Here is a 16499-nt window from a genome sequence, read left to right as displayed (position 1 = left end):
CCGCGTGTTAATCATTGGTGTTTGTTCAACTACGGGGGTTTTTTAACGCTGCGCCCGTGACGAGCAGTGAAAAGAAAACGGCAGGGGATTTTGGTTGTGTGGTGGTGACCACTGCGGGGAGGACGCGGCGGCGGCGGCGTCGTCATCGTTGTTGTTGTAGTAGTAGTAGTAGTAGTAGTCTTGTCGTGGTCCAAGGGCAAATATCTGACGTGCTCAAGGACGCTGTTTCAAGGCTACAGCACTCGCCCCTCGCCTTCCCTCCTTTTTTGTTTTCTGCCGTACCATAGCCGACTATCCTCTAATAACCCTAATGTGTCCTTTTGCAAATATAAGCGCACCGTCAACCTGTTGTGTAAAAAAAAATATTGAAATAAAAATCGGTGGTCAAATGTAGTATGGCACGTGTTTCTTTTATTGTATTAACATTCTGCTTATGTTGACATTAAATGAGCGATAGACATAAATGAATTTACATGTCAATTTTTATGTTTTTGAAATCGACCAACACCGTTTTCATATTTCCACGAGGTGCATTCGTCTTTCACTTTTCGTTTGCCGTCCCCATTTGTTTTCAAAAACGATTGCTGTTATTATTTATTTTCTACATTTGTCACTATGCAAATGATGTCGTTGATATATTCGTTATTATAAACGATCGTTCAAAAATCGTTAGTTCCGTTGAACTGGACCGGTTGAACGCAATAAATAAAAATAATTACGCGTTCTACTCGACTTATCGTTTATAATTGTTGATATGTCTGTAACTCATTAAGTATTTGTCTGAAAATTGTCATCAACCGTCGCAATTTTCGCCAAGACAATCGCACTAAAATGGTTGTTTAGATTATTTGAAAAACAAAATAAAAACTTTTGTTTTCGAATAGTAGGAGAATTTGTTGGCGGCTACATCTGTTAATACGGTAAGATAAATATGATTAACGTTCTTCAGTCAATTTTTCTCAATAAACGTTCAATTAATAGAGCGTTGTTATTATTAAATCATGTTATAGGTGTGATCATTAATTACTATTAAATCTTATTTCAATGACTTTGGAATTTAGTCAGTATTGCATAAGATTTGAAACTAAGTGGTATATCTTATCGTTTGTAACGTTTTGATAGTTGACCATGATAAGATAACTATATTTTAGTAATATAATAGTTTTAACCATCGTTAAAAAAGGTATCTTTTAATGAAATGTTATATCAATCCATCTTTGGTAAAATTTCTGTTGTTGAACGAGTACCACCTTTATTAACCCAAGTCTGATATTTCTTGTATCAAGTCTAAAATTTTAATCATTATATTTTGTTATGATCATTCGTATATTTTTGATTTTACTGATTTATAATAATACTTACAATAAACACTCTGGATTACCTTAACGGTATATTTATTTTCATTTATAAAATCAATGAAATTAATATTTTTTATAACACACAGTAACAAAATTTTGATCATGAAATGTTTATGAATTTTTTTTATTCCAGTAAGTTTATTGATGCTGATTTCAAATATGTTATAATTGTTTATTGCTATTAATTATTTAGCCATGATTTGAACATTTTTTAAATAATTGATTTTATACAAAAATTTGACTTAAAAAAAATGTTTTTCTCATTACCCATTGACTATTTAAAGTATTATGATAATTTTTTTTTTATGAGAATTTGATGTCATTCGATCAAGTTTTACATTTTGAAATTAATTAATTTACATTCCTATAAAAAAATAAATCAATAAAATTAAAAACCTTGTTGGATACAAAAAAATTACATAGTTGTTAGTATTCTTTAGAACACTATAATGCGTTTAGAACCTATGAATTTTTATTATTAATTATATTTTAAAAAATAATTACAGTTAATCAAGTTAAGACATGTAATAAAATAAAAATTTATACATATTATACCAATCATTATAAAAGGCTATTTTTATCATTTTTCTAAGTATAACGTTTATTTTTACATTTAAAATTAATCGCCACATAAAGTAATATTTACCAATTGGAAACGAAAAAAAATTTTCTATGAACACTACATGATAATTAACATTACATTTGTGTGTTATCATTGGTCGATAATTAAAAGACTTAAAAAAAACATAACGCTCGCAAGTAAAATTAACATTAAAAAAATCACATTTTTAATCTAATACGACTACTACGGATTGAAATTTTATTATTTATTATTTTCTGTTTTATTGTCTTTTATTGTCAAACTATACAATTAAAATGAATTATAAAAAATACAAGTAACACTATTTGACTAGTTAAAAAAATGTATTTCAATTAAAATAAAAACTTGAATCCTGAATAGTTTTATACGAGATGATTTATTATGCCTTATGCAATATCTATAATACATTAATATATTTTAATTTTACTTTTTAAAATTAATTGTATCACATATTTTATAATTAAAGAAAAAATAGGCCCTATTAAGTTGTATTAACTTGAGTTTTTTGAAAAGAACTTACATATAACGTTCCTTCCGTGTTCCTTTGTGTTGGCTGTTGGTGTGTTCTTTTTGGTTAAGTTGGTGTTTTTTCTTGAGCTGTTTTGACTCTTGATGACTTTATCTTGATGTGTTTTTGGTCATTTGTTTGTATCTTTGCGATGCTTGTTGGTTTTGTTTTATAGCTCAAACCTCCTGTGTGTCGTTAATCAGATCCACGTTTCACCTCCAATTATTATAGTAAAGTGTTAAAAACTACTTAAGTACTAGTTTAAAAGTTGTTGACGACCGGTCATTGTTTAGTTATATAATTTTATTATATTTACACTAGTTAAACACGTGTTTCTATTTAAAATCTTAATTTAATATTATTTTAAAGGGATGAGAGGTAGATGAAACCATTTTTTTATAATTATAATAGAACATGGAATATTTTTAATTTCTTAAAAGAAAAAATTATGATATGATTTATACTTTAAAAGATATTGCATGAAGTACAATCAAATCAAACGCTCGGTACAATTTCTATTATATTTAAGTTAATATTATTCATCTGTAGCTTATTTAGATGGTAGCCTAAAAGAACGTCTTAATCAATTTTTTATGTATTAGTTTTTTCAAATGTAGCATCGGTACTCTCTACAATTTATTTACAATTTAGTACCATTACTATACTACAGTAATGGTGTTAATATTTTGTACAGCAATTTTAGAACAAGTGTGAGATTCTTTATAAAAATTACATTAAATTATTTATTGTCAATCTTATTAAAAACACACAGGTTTATCAAAATATTTTTTTATGTTAATAATTTTTAAGTTAATATTTATTTTAAATTAACATTGAAATTATGGGAAACGCGGAAGAAAGTTTAATTTATAAACGAGTTGGTATTTCTTGGCTTATAGCCTTAAGGCTCTAACAAGACATTAATGTTTTTTTTTTATTTTCGATAACGTCTACGTAAAGAAGCATATAATTTTTGTTTTTCTTGAGGAGCGTAATTGTATTAACATGAGATAAGCATTTTCGTCGTTGTGTTTTAATCACTCGATGAAGCCTTGGCCCTGTAAGTTAATTTTACTAACTTGTTGTGATGTTCAGTCGGAAATGGCTGCAGTATTTTTATTTTTTATTTTTTGACAATTACAAGTGAACGGAAATAAAATGAAGGGTAATCTGGACCCGTTGTATGTTCATTTTTAACAGGTAAAACGGACGTCCTTTAAATTCAGCCACATGCGCAATTTTAATGTCACACTATAACTATTGTTACTCTATTTGTAAAATTTAATACGGTTTATAGGAATACTTGTATACATGTCAAAATAACCGCATTTCCTAGTAACCGACGTACAATTGTATGCTTGTTTGCGTGTCTTTTAACGCCTTGTTGACGTTTTGTTGCTGTATTTTGTTAGTTAGTCTGGGCTTGTTCATACTCGGAGGACTTATATTTATTCATCAAAGTAATCAAGCGTAACATACTTTAAAGTGATATATATATATATAATTTTTTATATAATTTATATTTTTTGTGTTTTGTATTTATATTTTGTGAGGGAGAAAGACGAAGTTCTCATCTGATCATTCCTTTTAAATATCTAGGTATAAAATTTATTCAATTGTTAAAGTTCATTGTTTACTAAATTAAAATAGTATTGAGTATTTATTGACTTTAGCGTAACTTCGAAAAAGTTCCGAGGGGTGCTAACAGGCCCCTTGGCCTGTTAGCACCCCTCAACTCCTTACCTAACAATCCAGCAGGATTGATTAGGTGAGCTATTGTGAAAATGTTGGTATCTTGTATTAATTAGTGACTTATCGTAAATGTGACTCCATGTAATTAAAATCTAAGATTGTGGCTATTTTTTAAAGTGTAATATTAACTTACTTATTTTTATAGAAGAGGAAAACAAATTTAAAAGTAAAAAAATAAAGTGATGAAAAAAGAAGGTATTAGTGATGGTGATTTAACCTAATTTGCATATACCATATTATTATCGTAATATCCAATATTTTATACGATACAGTGTTATCAATGTACTTTAATACATTCGACAATGAATTATTGTTAAAACTATGTATTTAAAGTAAGTTGTGACGAATTTTCTTACAGCTTATTTTTGATATTTGCCTTAGAAAGTGCTGTTAATTTCTTGGTTATTCCCAATTACTGTATACATTTTTCAAAAGCAATTATGCAAAATGAAAGAATTTTTTCCATCTGTTTCCTAATACTCCTATATTTTTAATTGATACACACATACATAACAACATTCGGATATTTATATAATAGATAATTATCTAAATATTAAATTTGATTTAAGTCCACAAGGTAGTATTGTAAAAAGATTAATATGTTGTACTAGTCATTGAGGAGGATCAACAAGATAATTATGTTCATACTATACGGAAGACTGTATAGTGTTCTTCTTTAATCAATGGTAAAAAATCATGTTCATTGTTGTAAATCAATGGGTATTTTTTTAAGTTGACAAAAAAAAAAAAAATTGTCCTTGATATTTTATATATTGAGCAAAACATTTGACATAAGAAAAATTCACTCACTAGCTACCTCAAAGTGTGGAATTATTTAGTCTTAGAATGAGTTGTAAACGTTGAAAATCAATTTAACTGTAAACATAAGTTCTAAAATCCTAATTATGAATTTGGCATACTCCAAAATTACATAACGAATTTCAATTTGTGCGTTAAAGCCTAAACGAGATACATATAAATTATAGGATTAGACATGCTATTAGACTCCGTCTACTCTTCTCCTTATTATTCTGTAATAATGTATGTTTGGTGGTGAAATTTATCTTATTTGACTAATTTGTATTTGTCTTATAGCTTTAAGATAATTTTTTATCATTCGTGACCCTGTGTGTATTTGTTCCTTGGCTCTTAATTATGACAACCATATCCAATTTTTTTTCGGCCTATTATTCTTTCGATGACACTCGATGCATCCAAGTGATTTTCTATATCTATTCTTCTAAATAGCTAAACATTTACGAGATGTATAGTAATTTAAATTTAATTGGAAAATTAAGTAAATATTCTTAATAAAAAATAAAACACAATACTTGTGTTTTTTTAGAGAATATTTCCCGACAAATAATGAGTGATCGTATTTACTGCCATTAAATTTCGTCATTGGGATTTATTTACCAACTCTATTATATAATTAACAATAGTAAACATTATAAACTTTGATCATATCTCAAATTTATTCATTCAGGATTTCCCAGGATTTGTTACCTATAAGGTAAAAACAATTAATTTTATAATTAATTACTCTCGGACAATAGATATTTGTTAACTTGTGTGAAAAGTGCTCTGCACTATTATTCCACTCTAATGATGAATATTAATATCACTTGGATAGTAAAAAATCATCCAGCTGCGTCCATCCTTGATTGAAGATGGCGTTTTTTTTTTTGCTTGCCTATTATACGCATTGATGATTAATTATTTAACTCTAATTAATCAAAGGTACCTCTATATATTTTTAAATTAAAGACTTGCTATAATTTGTTTTTTCAGTATACTTTTATATGTTTGAATATGATATTATCTATCCGACTGGCGAGTTTTAAGGAAGTTTTTAAATTTGTAATAAGTATACTTCAATAAATAGACATTTAAGGGGTTCTAAAGTAAATTGACGAATCCGAATAAGCCAGTTAAAAAATATCTGATGGGTCTAGGACTTAAAATATGTTAACCGATTAATGGAGCCGTTGATAAACAGGAGTGTTTTCATTAGGAAATGATTTCGAATCTGGGAAAATGATTGTGTAGTAATTAAATAAACGACTACAGCTCATAGTTGTGGTATAATTATTTTTAGAGTAATTATATGAAGGATTAGAAGAGAACAATTCTCGTCCTTCGTATTTTTATATACTCATTAATTTCTGTATAAATGTCTGTATTAGCCATACCTGGCTTTACGTTATTAAGTGTCATTAATTATTATTCATGCATCAGACTGGGCCTCTAGTACAATATCGCGGTGTTTACTGCTCGATAATTCGCTTCACAAATAAATTAAAGAGAATTTTTTTTTTTCAACTTTTTATTAGTAATCAAAATAAGTATCAATACACGAATTCAATCAATATTCGTCATAAATAAATGCTTGGCAAGTTCCTAGATGTTATTTGCTGATGAAATGTCTACAATTGTTGGCTATAAATTTATAGCAGACGTGCTAGGAGGCTACACATTCATGGTTACATACATGTTAATGAAACGTGCTAGGTTAGAACATTTTTGTTATGTGAGTGTGACTTGACACTTAATTCGACGTATATTGAACTCCACGATATGTACATTCATTACTGTACCACCGTAGGGTGCCTACTGTTCGTTCTTTTGTTAGTATGTGTATATTGAATAAAATAGATTGTACGAGGCACTTAATTTTATTTGATGTTTGTCAATTAGACGTTGCGCGTAAAAAAATACATTTTGGTATTTGGTTTTTTTTTTTTCAGATTAACCGAGTGAGCACGTCGTTGCGAATTCAACCAGCCAAAGTGTCATTCCGTAATAATATGCCTCACAGTGAGAAGTCATACTTGGCGGCAATATGAAATTGTGAGTTATTGGTTACTTTCTCGTACGTCAGGTCAATGTGAAATTAATATATTATAATTTGTTGAATTCATTATAATCAAGAACGTTAGTTCTTCTGCGTGCGTCGAACAATTTTCATGGACAATATCAATATGATTTTGTATAATAAATGTATTGAGTCGTATCGCGTCGTTGGAATTAAACATGACTGATTTTAAAATTTAATAAAAAATTCTAAACAAGTTATGATTTTAATAGTTATCGTTTTGCATATTTAATGCGTGTGTCTGGTTGTTCTGAAAACGGGAAAATTTACTGTTGTTTGTGAATTTTCTGCGTTTTATCCGTTTGGAGACTTGAACAACTATGCTAGAATCTCAATTAGCATTGATTTTTTCCTCTATCGAGAACCTATTGAATTTATGCTTACAGCTAAATGCTATTTCGTTTTAAATTTACTTGGTCCGTACTTGGAATCTTAGCTGTTCAGTTTCAGTGCAGTGTATATAATTTCTTGGTATATAATTGTCTGATTTTTTTTTTTTTTTACTTGGTCGGTAATACATTGTTGTTTTTATGATAGCCTCGTTATATTAATGTCAAAACTATTGTTTACGTTAACAATAATTGAACTCGATGTGGCTCCTCATTGAGATGTTTTGTTTCAAAGAGTACTCTTAAGAAAATTTGTCGTGCGTCGAATTTAAAATATTACTATTTAGCATATTTTATGTGACTGAGTTTTGGTTCCTTTATTACTAATATGTGACTATAATGAAATGACGTCAAGATGCGTATTTGTTGTGTCGGAGTACAGTTTTTTTTTTTTTTTTTTTTTACGTCTTTTTGACTGAAAACATATAATCAGCATAAATCATTTGACAAATGCAAACGCGAATTGATGCACTGAAAATGTTTCACTTATTCGTAGTTTTATTTGTGAAATAATTAAACGCCTTGAAAATAGCTGATAATGTTGTCCGACTGCAGGAAACGCGTTTACTGTTTTTTTATTCCGATGACGGGAACGTTTTTGCAATAGAATTAAGTATGATCGTTTTTTTACACGTTATGCAGCGTACCTTAGACGCGCATAACTTACGTCCTATTAGCCTAGTTGCACACACAGTTTGATTCCGATGAGAGGTAAATTGCAGGAAATTCAAAGCTTTCAAATGGTAATGCGCCAAAACAAAGGTTAACATTAAAATTGTTCAGGGGAAATACAATTTACTTTTTTATTAAATTACACTCGTCAATATGTAGATTAAGTAGTATCTAGCTATTAAATTGCGTTACAGTGTGGTGTTTGTCGATTAAATAAACATTATATTTCTATGTTTTTAATTTATGAGATGTTATTAATTAATCTTAATGCTAATTTAATATGAATTATTGTTTGATTGCATTGAGTTTGTTAATGATATCATAATTAATATGATGTGCTGTGCAGTAAACGAACATTTTTGAAACTCCATTCTTAGAGTTGTTCGACAGTTTTTTTATGTGCACGTTATTGGTTATTTTTCGGCGCACAAAGTGTGTAACATACGACGAGACAATTATTTACTTTGCACATGTTTTTTGCATCTTGAAATTGTTTTACTTCAATTATTTTATGCAGGGTCATTAATGGAGTACTTTCGTAGTTAGATTAGCTAATCAAATATAAACTCGAATAAAAAATAATAATTGTTGGTTGTTTCGAAAACTACAACGTGTTGCAGTATTATTCTTAATAAATTACATATTTGTGGAATGCCGAGAATATTATGTACATTTCAACAATAAAATTTGTATTTTACTGACTGTATCTAAACAATTTTTTTTTTAAAAAGTTAGCAAGTTTTTGAACATAGTAGTATTAAAATAGTAATAACTATAATTGGTATTGAAATTATCAGGTAAACATATAGCAAAATTTTTATATATTTTTTTAAAATTTTATTTTTTCTTGTTATAACTTTTTTATTTTATTTATTATTTGTATCGTGCTTATTATAACATATCAAAATGAAAAGTCAGACATTTATTGATATACAATGATAAGTGATCAATAGTAATTACAACAGAATTTCATAATACATAGTGAATTCATATCATTATTTGTTGAGAAGTTTTTGTGGTCCTAGGTTCTTAAGCAGTCCAATTTTGTTATAGAAAAAGAAAAATATTTTTGAGTATTATATATATTTATAATTTTTTTTTATCATTAAACGATTCTTACACTATTGGTAAACAAGAAAGCATGCTTTAGATAAATCAATTTATATTTTTGAATTTATAAATCAAATTGGGTAAAACCCCCAAAAAAAAAAAAAAAACAATAGACCTTCTAGTTGACACATTTTGAAATATAAAAAAATATTTAAAACTTATTTAAAATTTCGTGTTGACACAGATGTTAGATGATAATAAAATGTGCTCTAATTAATCAAAATTCTATTATCGCACCTCAAGTAATAGGTTCAGTAAATTTAGGGTAATTGATTAAAGCGTAAATTTCGTTAGTAAAAATTTTACTTAGAATATATCCATGTTTTTTATGATAAATGTGTGAATACATTAAATAATACGACAATCCGTGAATGGCTTTTACACATTGACATAAATTTGTTTAAATCTGCCCCTGAAAAAGTGACCGCAGAATACATTTGCGTAATTCTCGATCAATGGTCAGTATCATCATGTTTGTGTTACTTAAATGTAACCAATTAAGGGTTATACTTGACAAATTGTCCGTGGTTTTTTAAATTACCGCAGCTCATTAATAATCGTGATGATGGTATTATCATCAGAGTGGATTGACAATCTGATTTTCGTACGAGGCCCGAGGCGGCTGTCCATTTCAAGGTCTGCACACTCCTCTCTCCTGTGTACATGTGTGTAAAAATCTCGTTCCGCTGCAGCTCTTCGCTCAGTACAGCCTTTCATTCCACATTCTAATGAACTCGACCAACCAGCGGGGACGCGCGTTGTTTTGGTCCCGAGTAACTACCACCTAATCAAAGTCGACTGGTATTGTTTTTTTTTTTTACTCACGAGCGTTTCATTTTCTGTGGCTCCTAAGGTGAGAGCGGTCGGTGGTCAGTAGTGGTCCACTCGTTGAACGCGCGGCCCGTGCAATCCTATTGGACACATCCGACTTTTATAATCCTAGACGTTTAATGTGTTTTGCAGATGAATTGGACGTTGCCTCCAGAAAAACTCTCGTCCACACGACCGGTTAGAGATAAGTTATGATACCAGTTTTATGATACCCGTCAAGTACAAACAAAACCTGTGTGGGTCCGGTTTGCACTGACCACAAACACAACAATGGTGGTAGATCACAGTGGATCCAACAACGGTCCAGGTAAAATTTTCGTTATTTTTATATTCAAGATGAAAACTAGTGCATTGGGTTTTCCGCGCCACAGAGTTTTGAATATCAACACTCGACACATTAATTTGTAGTGCGCAATCGGTTAACACATACACTAGGCTAATTGATCTACTGCGATTTCCGTCAGTTGTTCGACGTGCCTGAAAAAGTCGCTGCGACGCTAATGAAGTGCTACGACCAATTATTGTAAACTGCGATTATTTTTCGACAATCGTATAAAAAACGGTCGTGATTACGCACGTTCGCGTGTTTATGTTGTTTGCTTTCGATTGTACGCCGTTTAAACGTGTGTTGCGTTATGTTTTATTGTAAACTCGTGTCACAACAATGATGTTTGCCTGCCGACACACACAGGGAACTTTTATCATCGGTCAACGCGACCTAACCGTTGATAAGAGAGAAAAAATCGCTTGTATTTCGAAATTTACAGAAAAAAAAAAAACCGACCATTTCTTTTGATTTCCATCTTGTCGGGGCGTTTTCTTCACAGTGCGACAACATATACACGTACACGTAAGGGCTCTGACTATTTAGTGTCAGAATATAATCGACAATTAATGGTATACGCGATTGTAAATGTTAATGTTTGACTCCGGTAGTTGCTATTTGGATGTACTCGGAAGAGACAATACTGTTGTGTTAACTTGTACAAGCACCACATTTATGTGCGCTAATCTGTCTTCGTTATGGAATGCTTACAGTCACATTCTCGTGTAAATTTGGCATTTGTAGAACACTGACTATTGTATTTGAACTGATACGAAACATTGGTGTTTTGATTTTTTGTAACTACGGAATCCAAAACCGTGTTCCCGAAATCTTAAACGCACAATGATTTTTAATAGCTAACGGTAAGTAATTGGCAGTCAACTTAATTCGTGTAAATTTAACGGCTTGTATTGAAATTGTTATGGAAGGAAGATGAAAAATCGTCAACTAACATGGTATTTATTAAAATTTACTGCTTTTGCTATTCTCCAAAATTCAGTGTACGATATTAAGGTGTAGCAATAATTTGGTGACTAAGTGATTACTACAACTCTTATTGCCCGTCAAACCCAACGATAATTGATTACTTCGGCACTGATACGTCCTATAATTACACTTAGTCAATTGCATCATACATTTTTAAAATCATTATATCGTTAATGTGTTTCATTTTAATTTACACTTAAAATAACATACACATGTATAATGTACAGTTTTTATTCTAATAATATCTTAATAATTACTCAGGACTACAAATGTACATTTTTCGTTGTCTACAATATTAGGCGATTTTACTGGAAGTTTTAACGCTAATTCTGAATCTGGATTCAGATTTTTTCCATTACATCTAGTTTTTGAAAAAATCACTAATTAGTAATTAATCAATGAAATCATTATGGAAAAAAGGAAAAATATTTATTTTTTCTAACATAGTTTGATGAAAGAGTTGTCAAAAATTAGGGATTATCCGTCAAATTTAACTCGTTTTAAATTTGACATTTGCTGGGCATTTTTCAGGAAAAAAAAGCTGAACTTTCTATTGTAACTATTATTATTTTTATCTTATAATTATGAAATTGCTTACAGTTATTCAACTATTTGTAACGAAAAAGTCTGAAATATTTTGCAAATTACGATTAGTCACTCAATATGGAAATCAAAAAAACCAAGTATTAAATTATTAATTTAAGTAGTATTAATTAAAAACTATTAAATATTAAATTTTAATAGTTGAGTTTCAAATCTTTTTAAATTAATAATTGTGCTTTTCCCGATTTTTTTATGTAAAAAACAAACATTTTTATCTATTGGTAGCAATATTAATTATATTGTATTGTAATAATTATGAAATTAACACAAAAATAGTTAGTCTGATTTTTTTTACAAAAAAATTATTTCATTTTATCTCATAATTATGACAATTTTACCAATCGAAAAATTTGCGAAGAACTCAAATATATATATATATATATATTACATGTCAAATATCTGGGGGAAAAATACCAAATATGAAAAAAATATACTTAAGATTTTAAAAAACTGTATTTTATTTTTATAAAAAAAATTTTTTTTAGTAGTTTTTGTGATATAAAAAAAATTAGCATTCATGACTGATGGACCAATCGTAATTTGCAAAGTACAGGAAAATATTTTAACGTTAGTCACTCAATTTCTCTTAAAATAATGCTTTTGACACAATTTTCGTTTTTTTGTTTGTTGCATTATATCTCCATTTATTTGTTATAAACCAATTAAAAATTAACAATAATTTTTTAAATTATAAAATTTAAACGAAATCGTTGATAAAATTTTCTTTTGTTTATACCTATTAGCCCACAAAAAGTCCATTTATATTTTCTTTTATCTATTATAGAATCATTTTTATATTCACCATTTGTTTCTTATAGAGGTGTTAACTTTATTTATTTTTTTTTTTTTAAGGCAATAAATATATTAAACTAGCTTAAAAAATAGAAAACTATTTAAGAAAGTGACTACTAAAAGTGATACTTTTGAACGAATACTTAAGAATTTATTCGCATTTTATTATAATATAGACTGGAAGTGAAGCACGGATGCTGCTTTTTCTCTCATTTATCATTTTGGCAGAATACTTAATTTAAATATCCTGGTGAGAATACTATTAAATTCTTATCTATCTAAAAAAAAAAATTAATTAATCTAAATCATGCAATTTGTATAGTCTTTTTAATTCTAGAAAACAATGAGAAATATACATTTATTCAAAATACCAATATTTTATGTAAAATTAATTTTTTTAGTAAAAGTATTCATTGTTTTTGTAATTTATAATATATTTAGAAATATTTCGGAAAAAAAAATTTACTATAGAAAATGTGACTATTTAAATTACTTGCTTATAAATTTTAATTATTTTGGGCTGAGTATTGGATTTAATTAATAAAATAAATAATAATTTTTAAATTTGATATAATGATTCAAAAAGATATCCCTAGAGGATAGTGTATATATATACACTGTGGACTAATTGGCATAAGCAAGACATTGTTTATAAAAGAAATGTAAAAAAACTTATTATTTTATGAGGAATTGAGAGGATAGCGTCAAAAGGAATCTCAATGTATTTGTGACTTTCTTCACAATTAGTTAAATAACTTATTAGGTGGCATACGCCAAAATTAATTACAGCATTGACTTAATCGTCAAAATATTCATAGGGCTGTTAATTTTTTTCACTCAAAAACTACTAAAAAAATCTTTAAAAAATAAAGTTGCAGCTTTTTAAAATTTTCGAACTTAATGTTTATTTTTTTCTATTATTGCGTTTTTTAGAATATTTATCATGTAAAAAATACAAAATGTATATTTTTTAATTCCTTACAATTAATTATCTATTGATAGACATTTCAATTATAGTTATAATAGAAAGTTCAGCTGAAATAGAATAACTTTTGTGTAACTTCATATTTTTATCAAAATAGTTTTCTATTTATTGTTTAAAATTCATTGCTGATCTTCCAAGCCTCTTTATCGTCGTTTAAAATAGTACAAAATTATAATTAATAAATAGAGAGATAAATTAATAGATAAATAAACCAATTTTATGTTCCTGTCATTTTTTTAATACCTCAAATTAATTTTTATATTTTTTATCACTTTAATTACGAAGGTGACATCAACAGTTCATTAAAACTATTTTTCCATGTTATGTATTTGGCGACGCAAATGTATTATCTTAATTTTTAAGAAAAAGAGTTTATGTCAATTTATTATAAAATCATGTTTTGTATTGTCAATTACTGGAATAATATTTATCTTAGAATTATATCACCAGTATAAAAATATGCTATATATAAATGGAAAACTTCAAAAAATCTGCGTGTATTAAAATGGTTAAAAAAGTCTTTATTACATAAATTTAGCGCCGGCAGAACATAATTCATATATCGAAATATTAAAGTACTTCTAAAATTGATTACAATGTAGCCTTATGTACAATCCTTTTCCATGAACTCTATTCAGTATTTTTCTCTCCTAAACATTTTTTTATAACATACACTGAAATCATTGATAAGTCTTCAAATGCATAAACTACAATATTCTTAAAAAAAAAAAAAACATTTAACTAAGCCTTTTTGATGAAATAAACGAATATTAATTTCTTTAATATTCTGTAGACATATCTTATTAAATTAAAAAATTATTGTAAATTAGTGGCTACATTTGTAGTAACAATTATTCTATTAAAAATCGACATTTTCTACATCAATCGGGTTGTTTAATCAGTAGCTTAGCCGGTTAACTAATCTTTTTTTTTAAAAGTATTTTTATTTTAACCCAACCATGGTGTTGTTAATTCTTTTATATTAATAATAATAGCATGGTTAGATTAAAAAATGTATTATTTTTGAAACAAATATGTTTTTGTTAAACGTGTAAATGTTTTTGTTGGAATGTACCTAATTATTATTTGATTTAATTAGTATCAAGTTAATAAATAGGGCAAAATATATTACTCGATAAATACTCTAAAGTATTTTTTCTATCAATTAGGTAGGTTTTATGTAATTTCTGTTTTTTATTAAATGTTTTTTAAATTACATAAACAATTATTAAATTATGAATCCTATATCTCCTAAAAATGTCTAATTAATATACACTGTTTAGTGTTAAGACAAACTAACATGACTATTTATTATTGATGTACTCAGGATGATTAAAATAAACTTCATAGAGGCTCGGATTAGGGAGGGCCATGGCTCCCGGGCTCACGAGTAATAGGGGCCTGCAAAGCAGTCTAGTCTTTTATTCCGCCTAATTGATAAAATAAATTTAAATATTTTAAATTTTTTTTATTATTAGAGACTGAAACCGGTCAAAACCAAGTTCTTCTGGTTTTCCTAATCAAAACCGAAACACATTCAACCCAAAACCGGGTTTTAAAACCGAAATCGAACCCACAAACAAATCAAATGATATCAGTACTTGCATATAAGTATTATAATCAGGGACTGAGAATAGTTTTCTAAAAACCGAAAAAAACGATTTCAATACTGATTATTATTATTTTGTTTATCACCTGCAGTTTTTATAAAAAAAAACTTTTCTATGGTCTCGCAAAAAAAATTTGGCCTCTGGTATAATATATTCCATATCTGGTTTTATAAATGAATGAAGTCATAAGCCCCGATAATAATCATTTATTATTGATAAATATTCTTAAAAAAAAAGTATTTTTTTATTTTAATAAATTTGTTTTTCTCTTAAAGTATATTAAGTGTATTTTAAGTCTTTTGAAAATATTTCACGACAAAAAAAAAAGGTTTTGCCCGTCTCTGGATTTTATCGGATTACATTTATTATTTGATCCAATTTTTATTCGTAGTTTTTTTATGTTCCAGCTAGTCTTTGTTCGTTATCTTATGAATGACTGTATTTTATTTTAATTTATTTATTGTTGGATAATTATGTCATAAAATCTTTTCCCATCATTTTATAATTAGTGAACATAAACGTTGAATTTAATCGAATATTGTTCTTTCTTCTATTTACTATGTTAACGGTGATAAATAAGTTATCATTTATACGTTTATAATATACTAATCGTTTGAGATAAATGAATTGTTGAATTAAACGTAAAAGCCAATATAACTGATATCGGTTTAAAATAATCTTTTCGAAATATCTTTTTGTGTCAATTCCTTTCTTGTCATTAATTCCAACATATATCATTATTGGAATCGTGAACTTCGAACCAGCCAAAAACGTTTTATCGTGTAGTTTTTTTAATGATTATAGTAGTAGTGTAGTAAACTTAGTTACTGTATAAATAAATCACTGGCAACATTGTCGACTGCATCACAAGAGGTGTGTATATGTATGGCTTTGTTGTGTATGTAAGTGACGGCACTCGTGATTGTTACCGTTGATGAATTCGGCCTTTGAATTGGACTACGTGCAAGGAAGTGTTGTATCCTATATTTTATTGAAGCGACTACATTTGAGTTGTAAAAAATTATTTGTGTAAATTATTATGTTCTTTTATCATAATATACGAACGATAATTTTAACAGAAGAACTACATAATTTCGTAGA

At 28.0% G+C, this 16499-nt stretch overlaps 1 protein-coding gene across 7 annotated transcripts in view; it reads left to right on the top strand.

Moving 5' to 3' along the window:
* Positions 1–16499, top strand: part of LOC126903052 (synaptic vesicle glycoprotein 2B) — a 34733-nt gene that overhangs the window by 14666 nt on the left and 3568 nt on the right. For 3 of the 7 annotated variants that reach the window (XM_050680988.1, XM_050680985.1, XM_050680986.1), the window contains exon 2: positions 10229–10403. In XM_050680988.1, the coding sequence (XP_050536945.1) occupies positions 10367–10403 (37 nt within the window). In that variant the 5' untranslated portion in view covers positions 10229–10366. Of the gene's footprint in view, positions 1–6966; positions 7070–8933; positions 8953–9645; positions 10119–10228; positions 10404–10501; positions 11285–16499 lie in introns of those variants that run through there. The other 4 variants (XM_050680982.1, XM_050680987.1, XM_050680984.1 and 1 more) reach the window with 4 other exon arrangements.

The sequence above is a fragment of the Daktulosphaira vitifoliae genome, unplaced genomic scaffold (assembly GCF_025091365.1).
Source record: "Daktulosphaira vitifoliae isolate Bord-2020 unplaced genomic scaffold, ASM2509136v1 Scaffold_3, whole genome shotgun sequence".
NCBI lineage: Eukaryota > Metazoa > Arthropoda > Insecta > Hemiptera > Phylloxeridae > Daktulosphaira > Daktulosphaira vitifoliae.
Note: the sequence above shows the minus strand (reverse complement) of the source record. Positions and strands in the feature narration are given on the sequence as shown.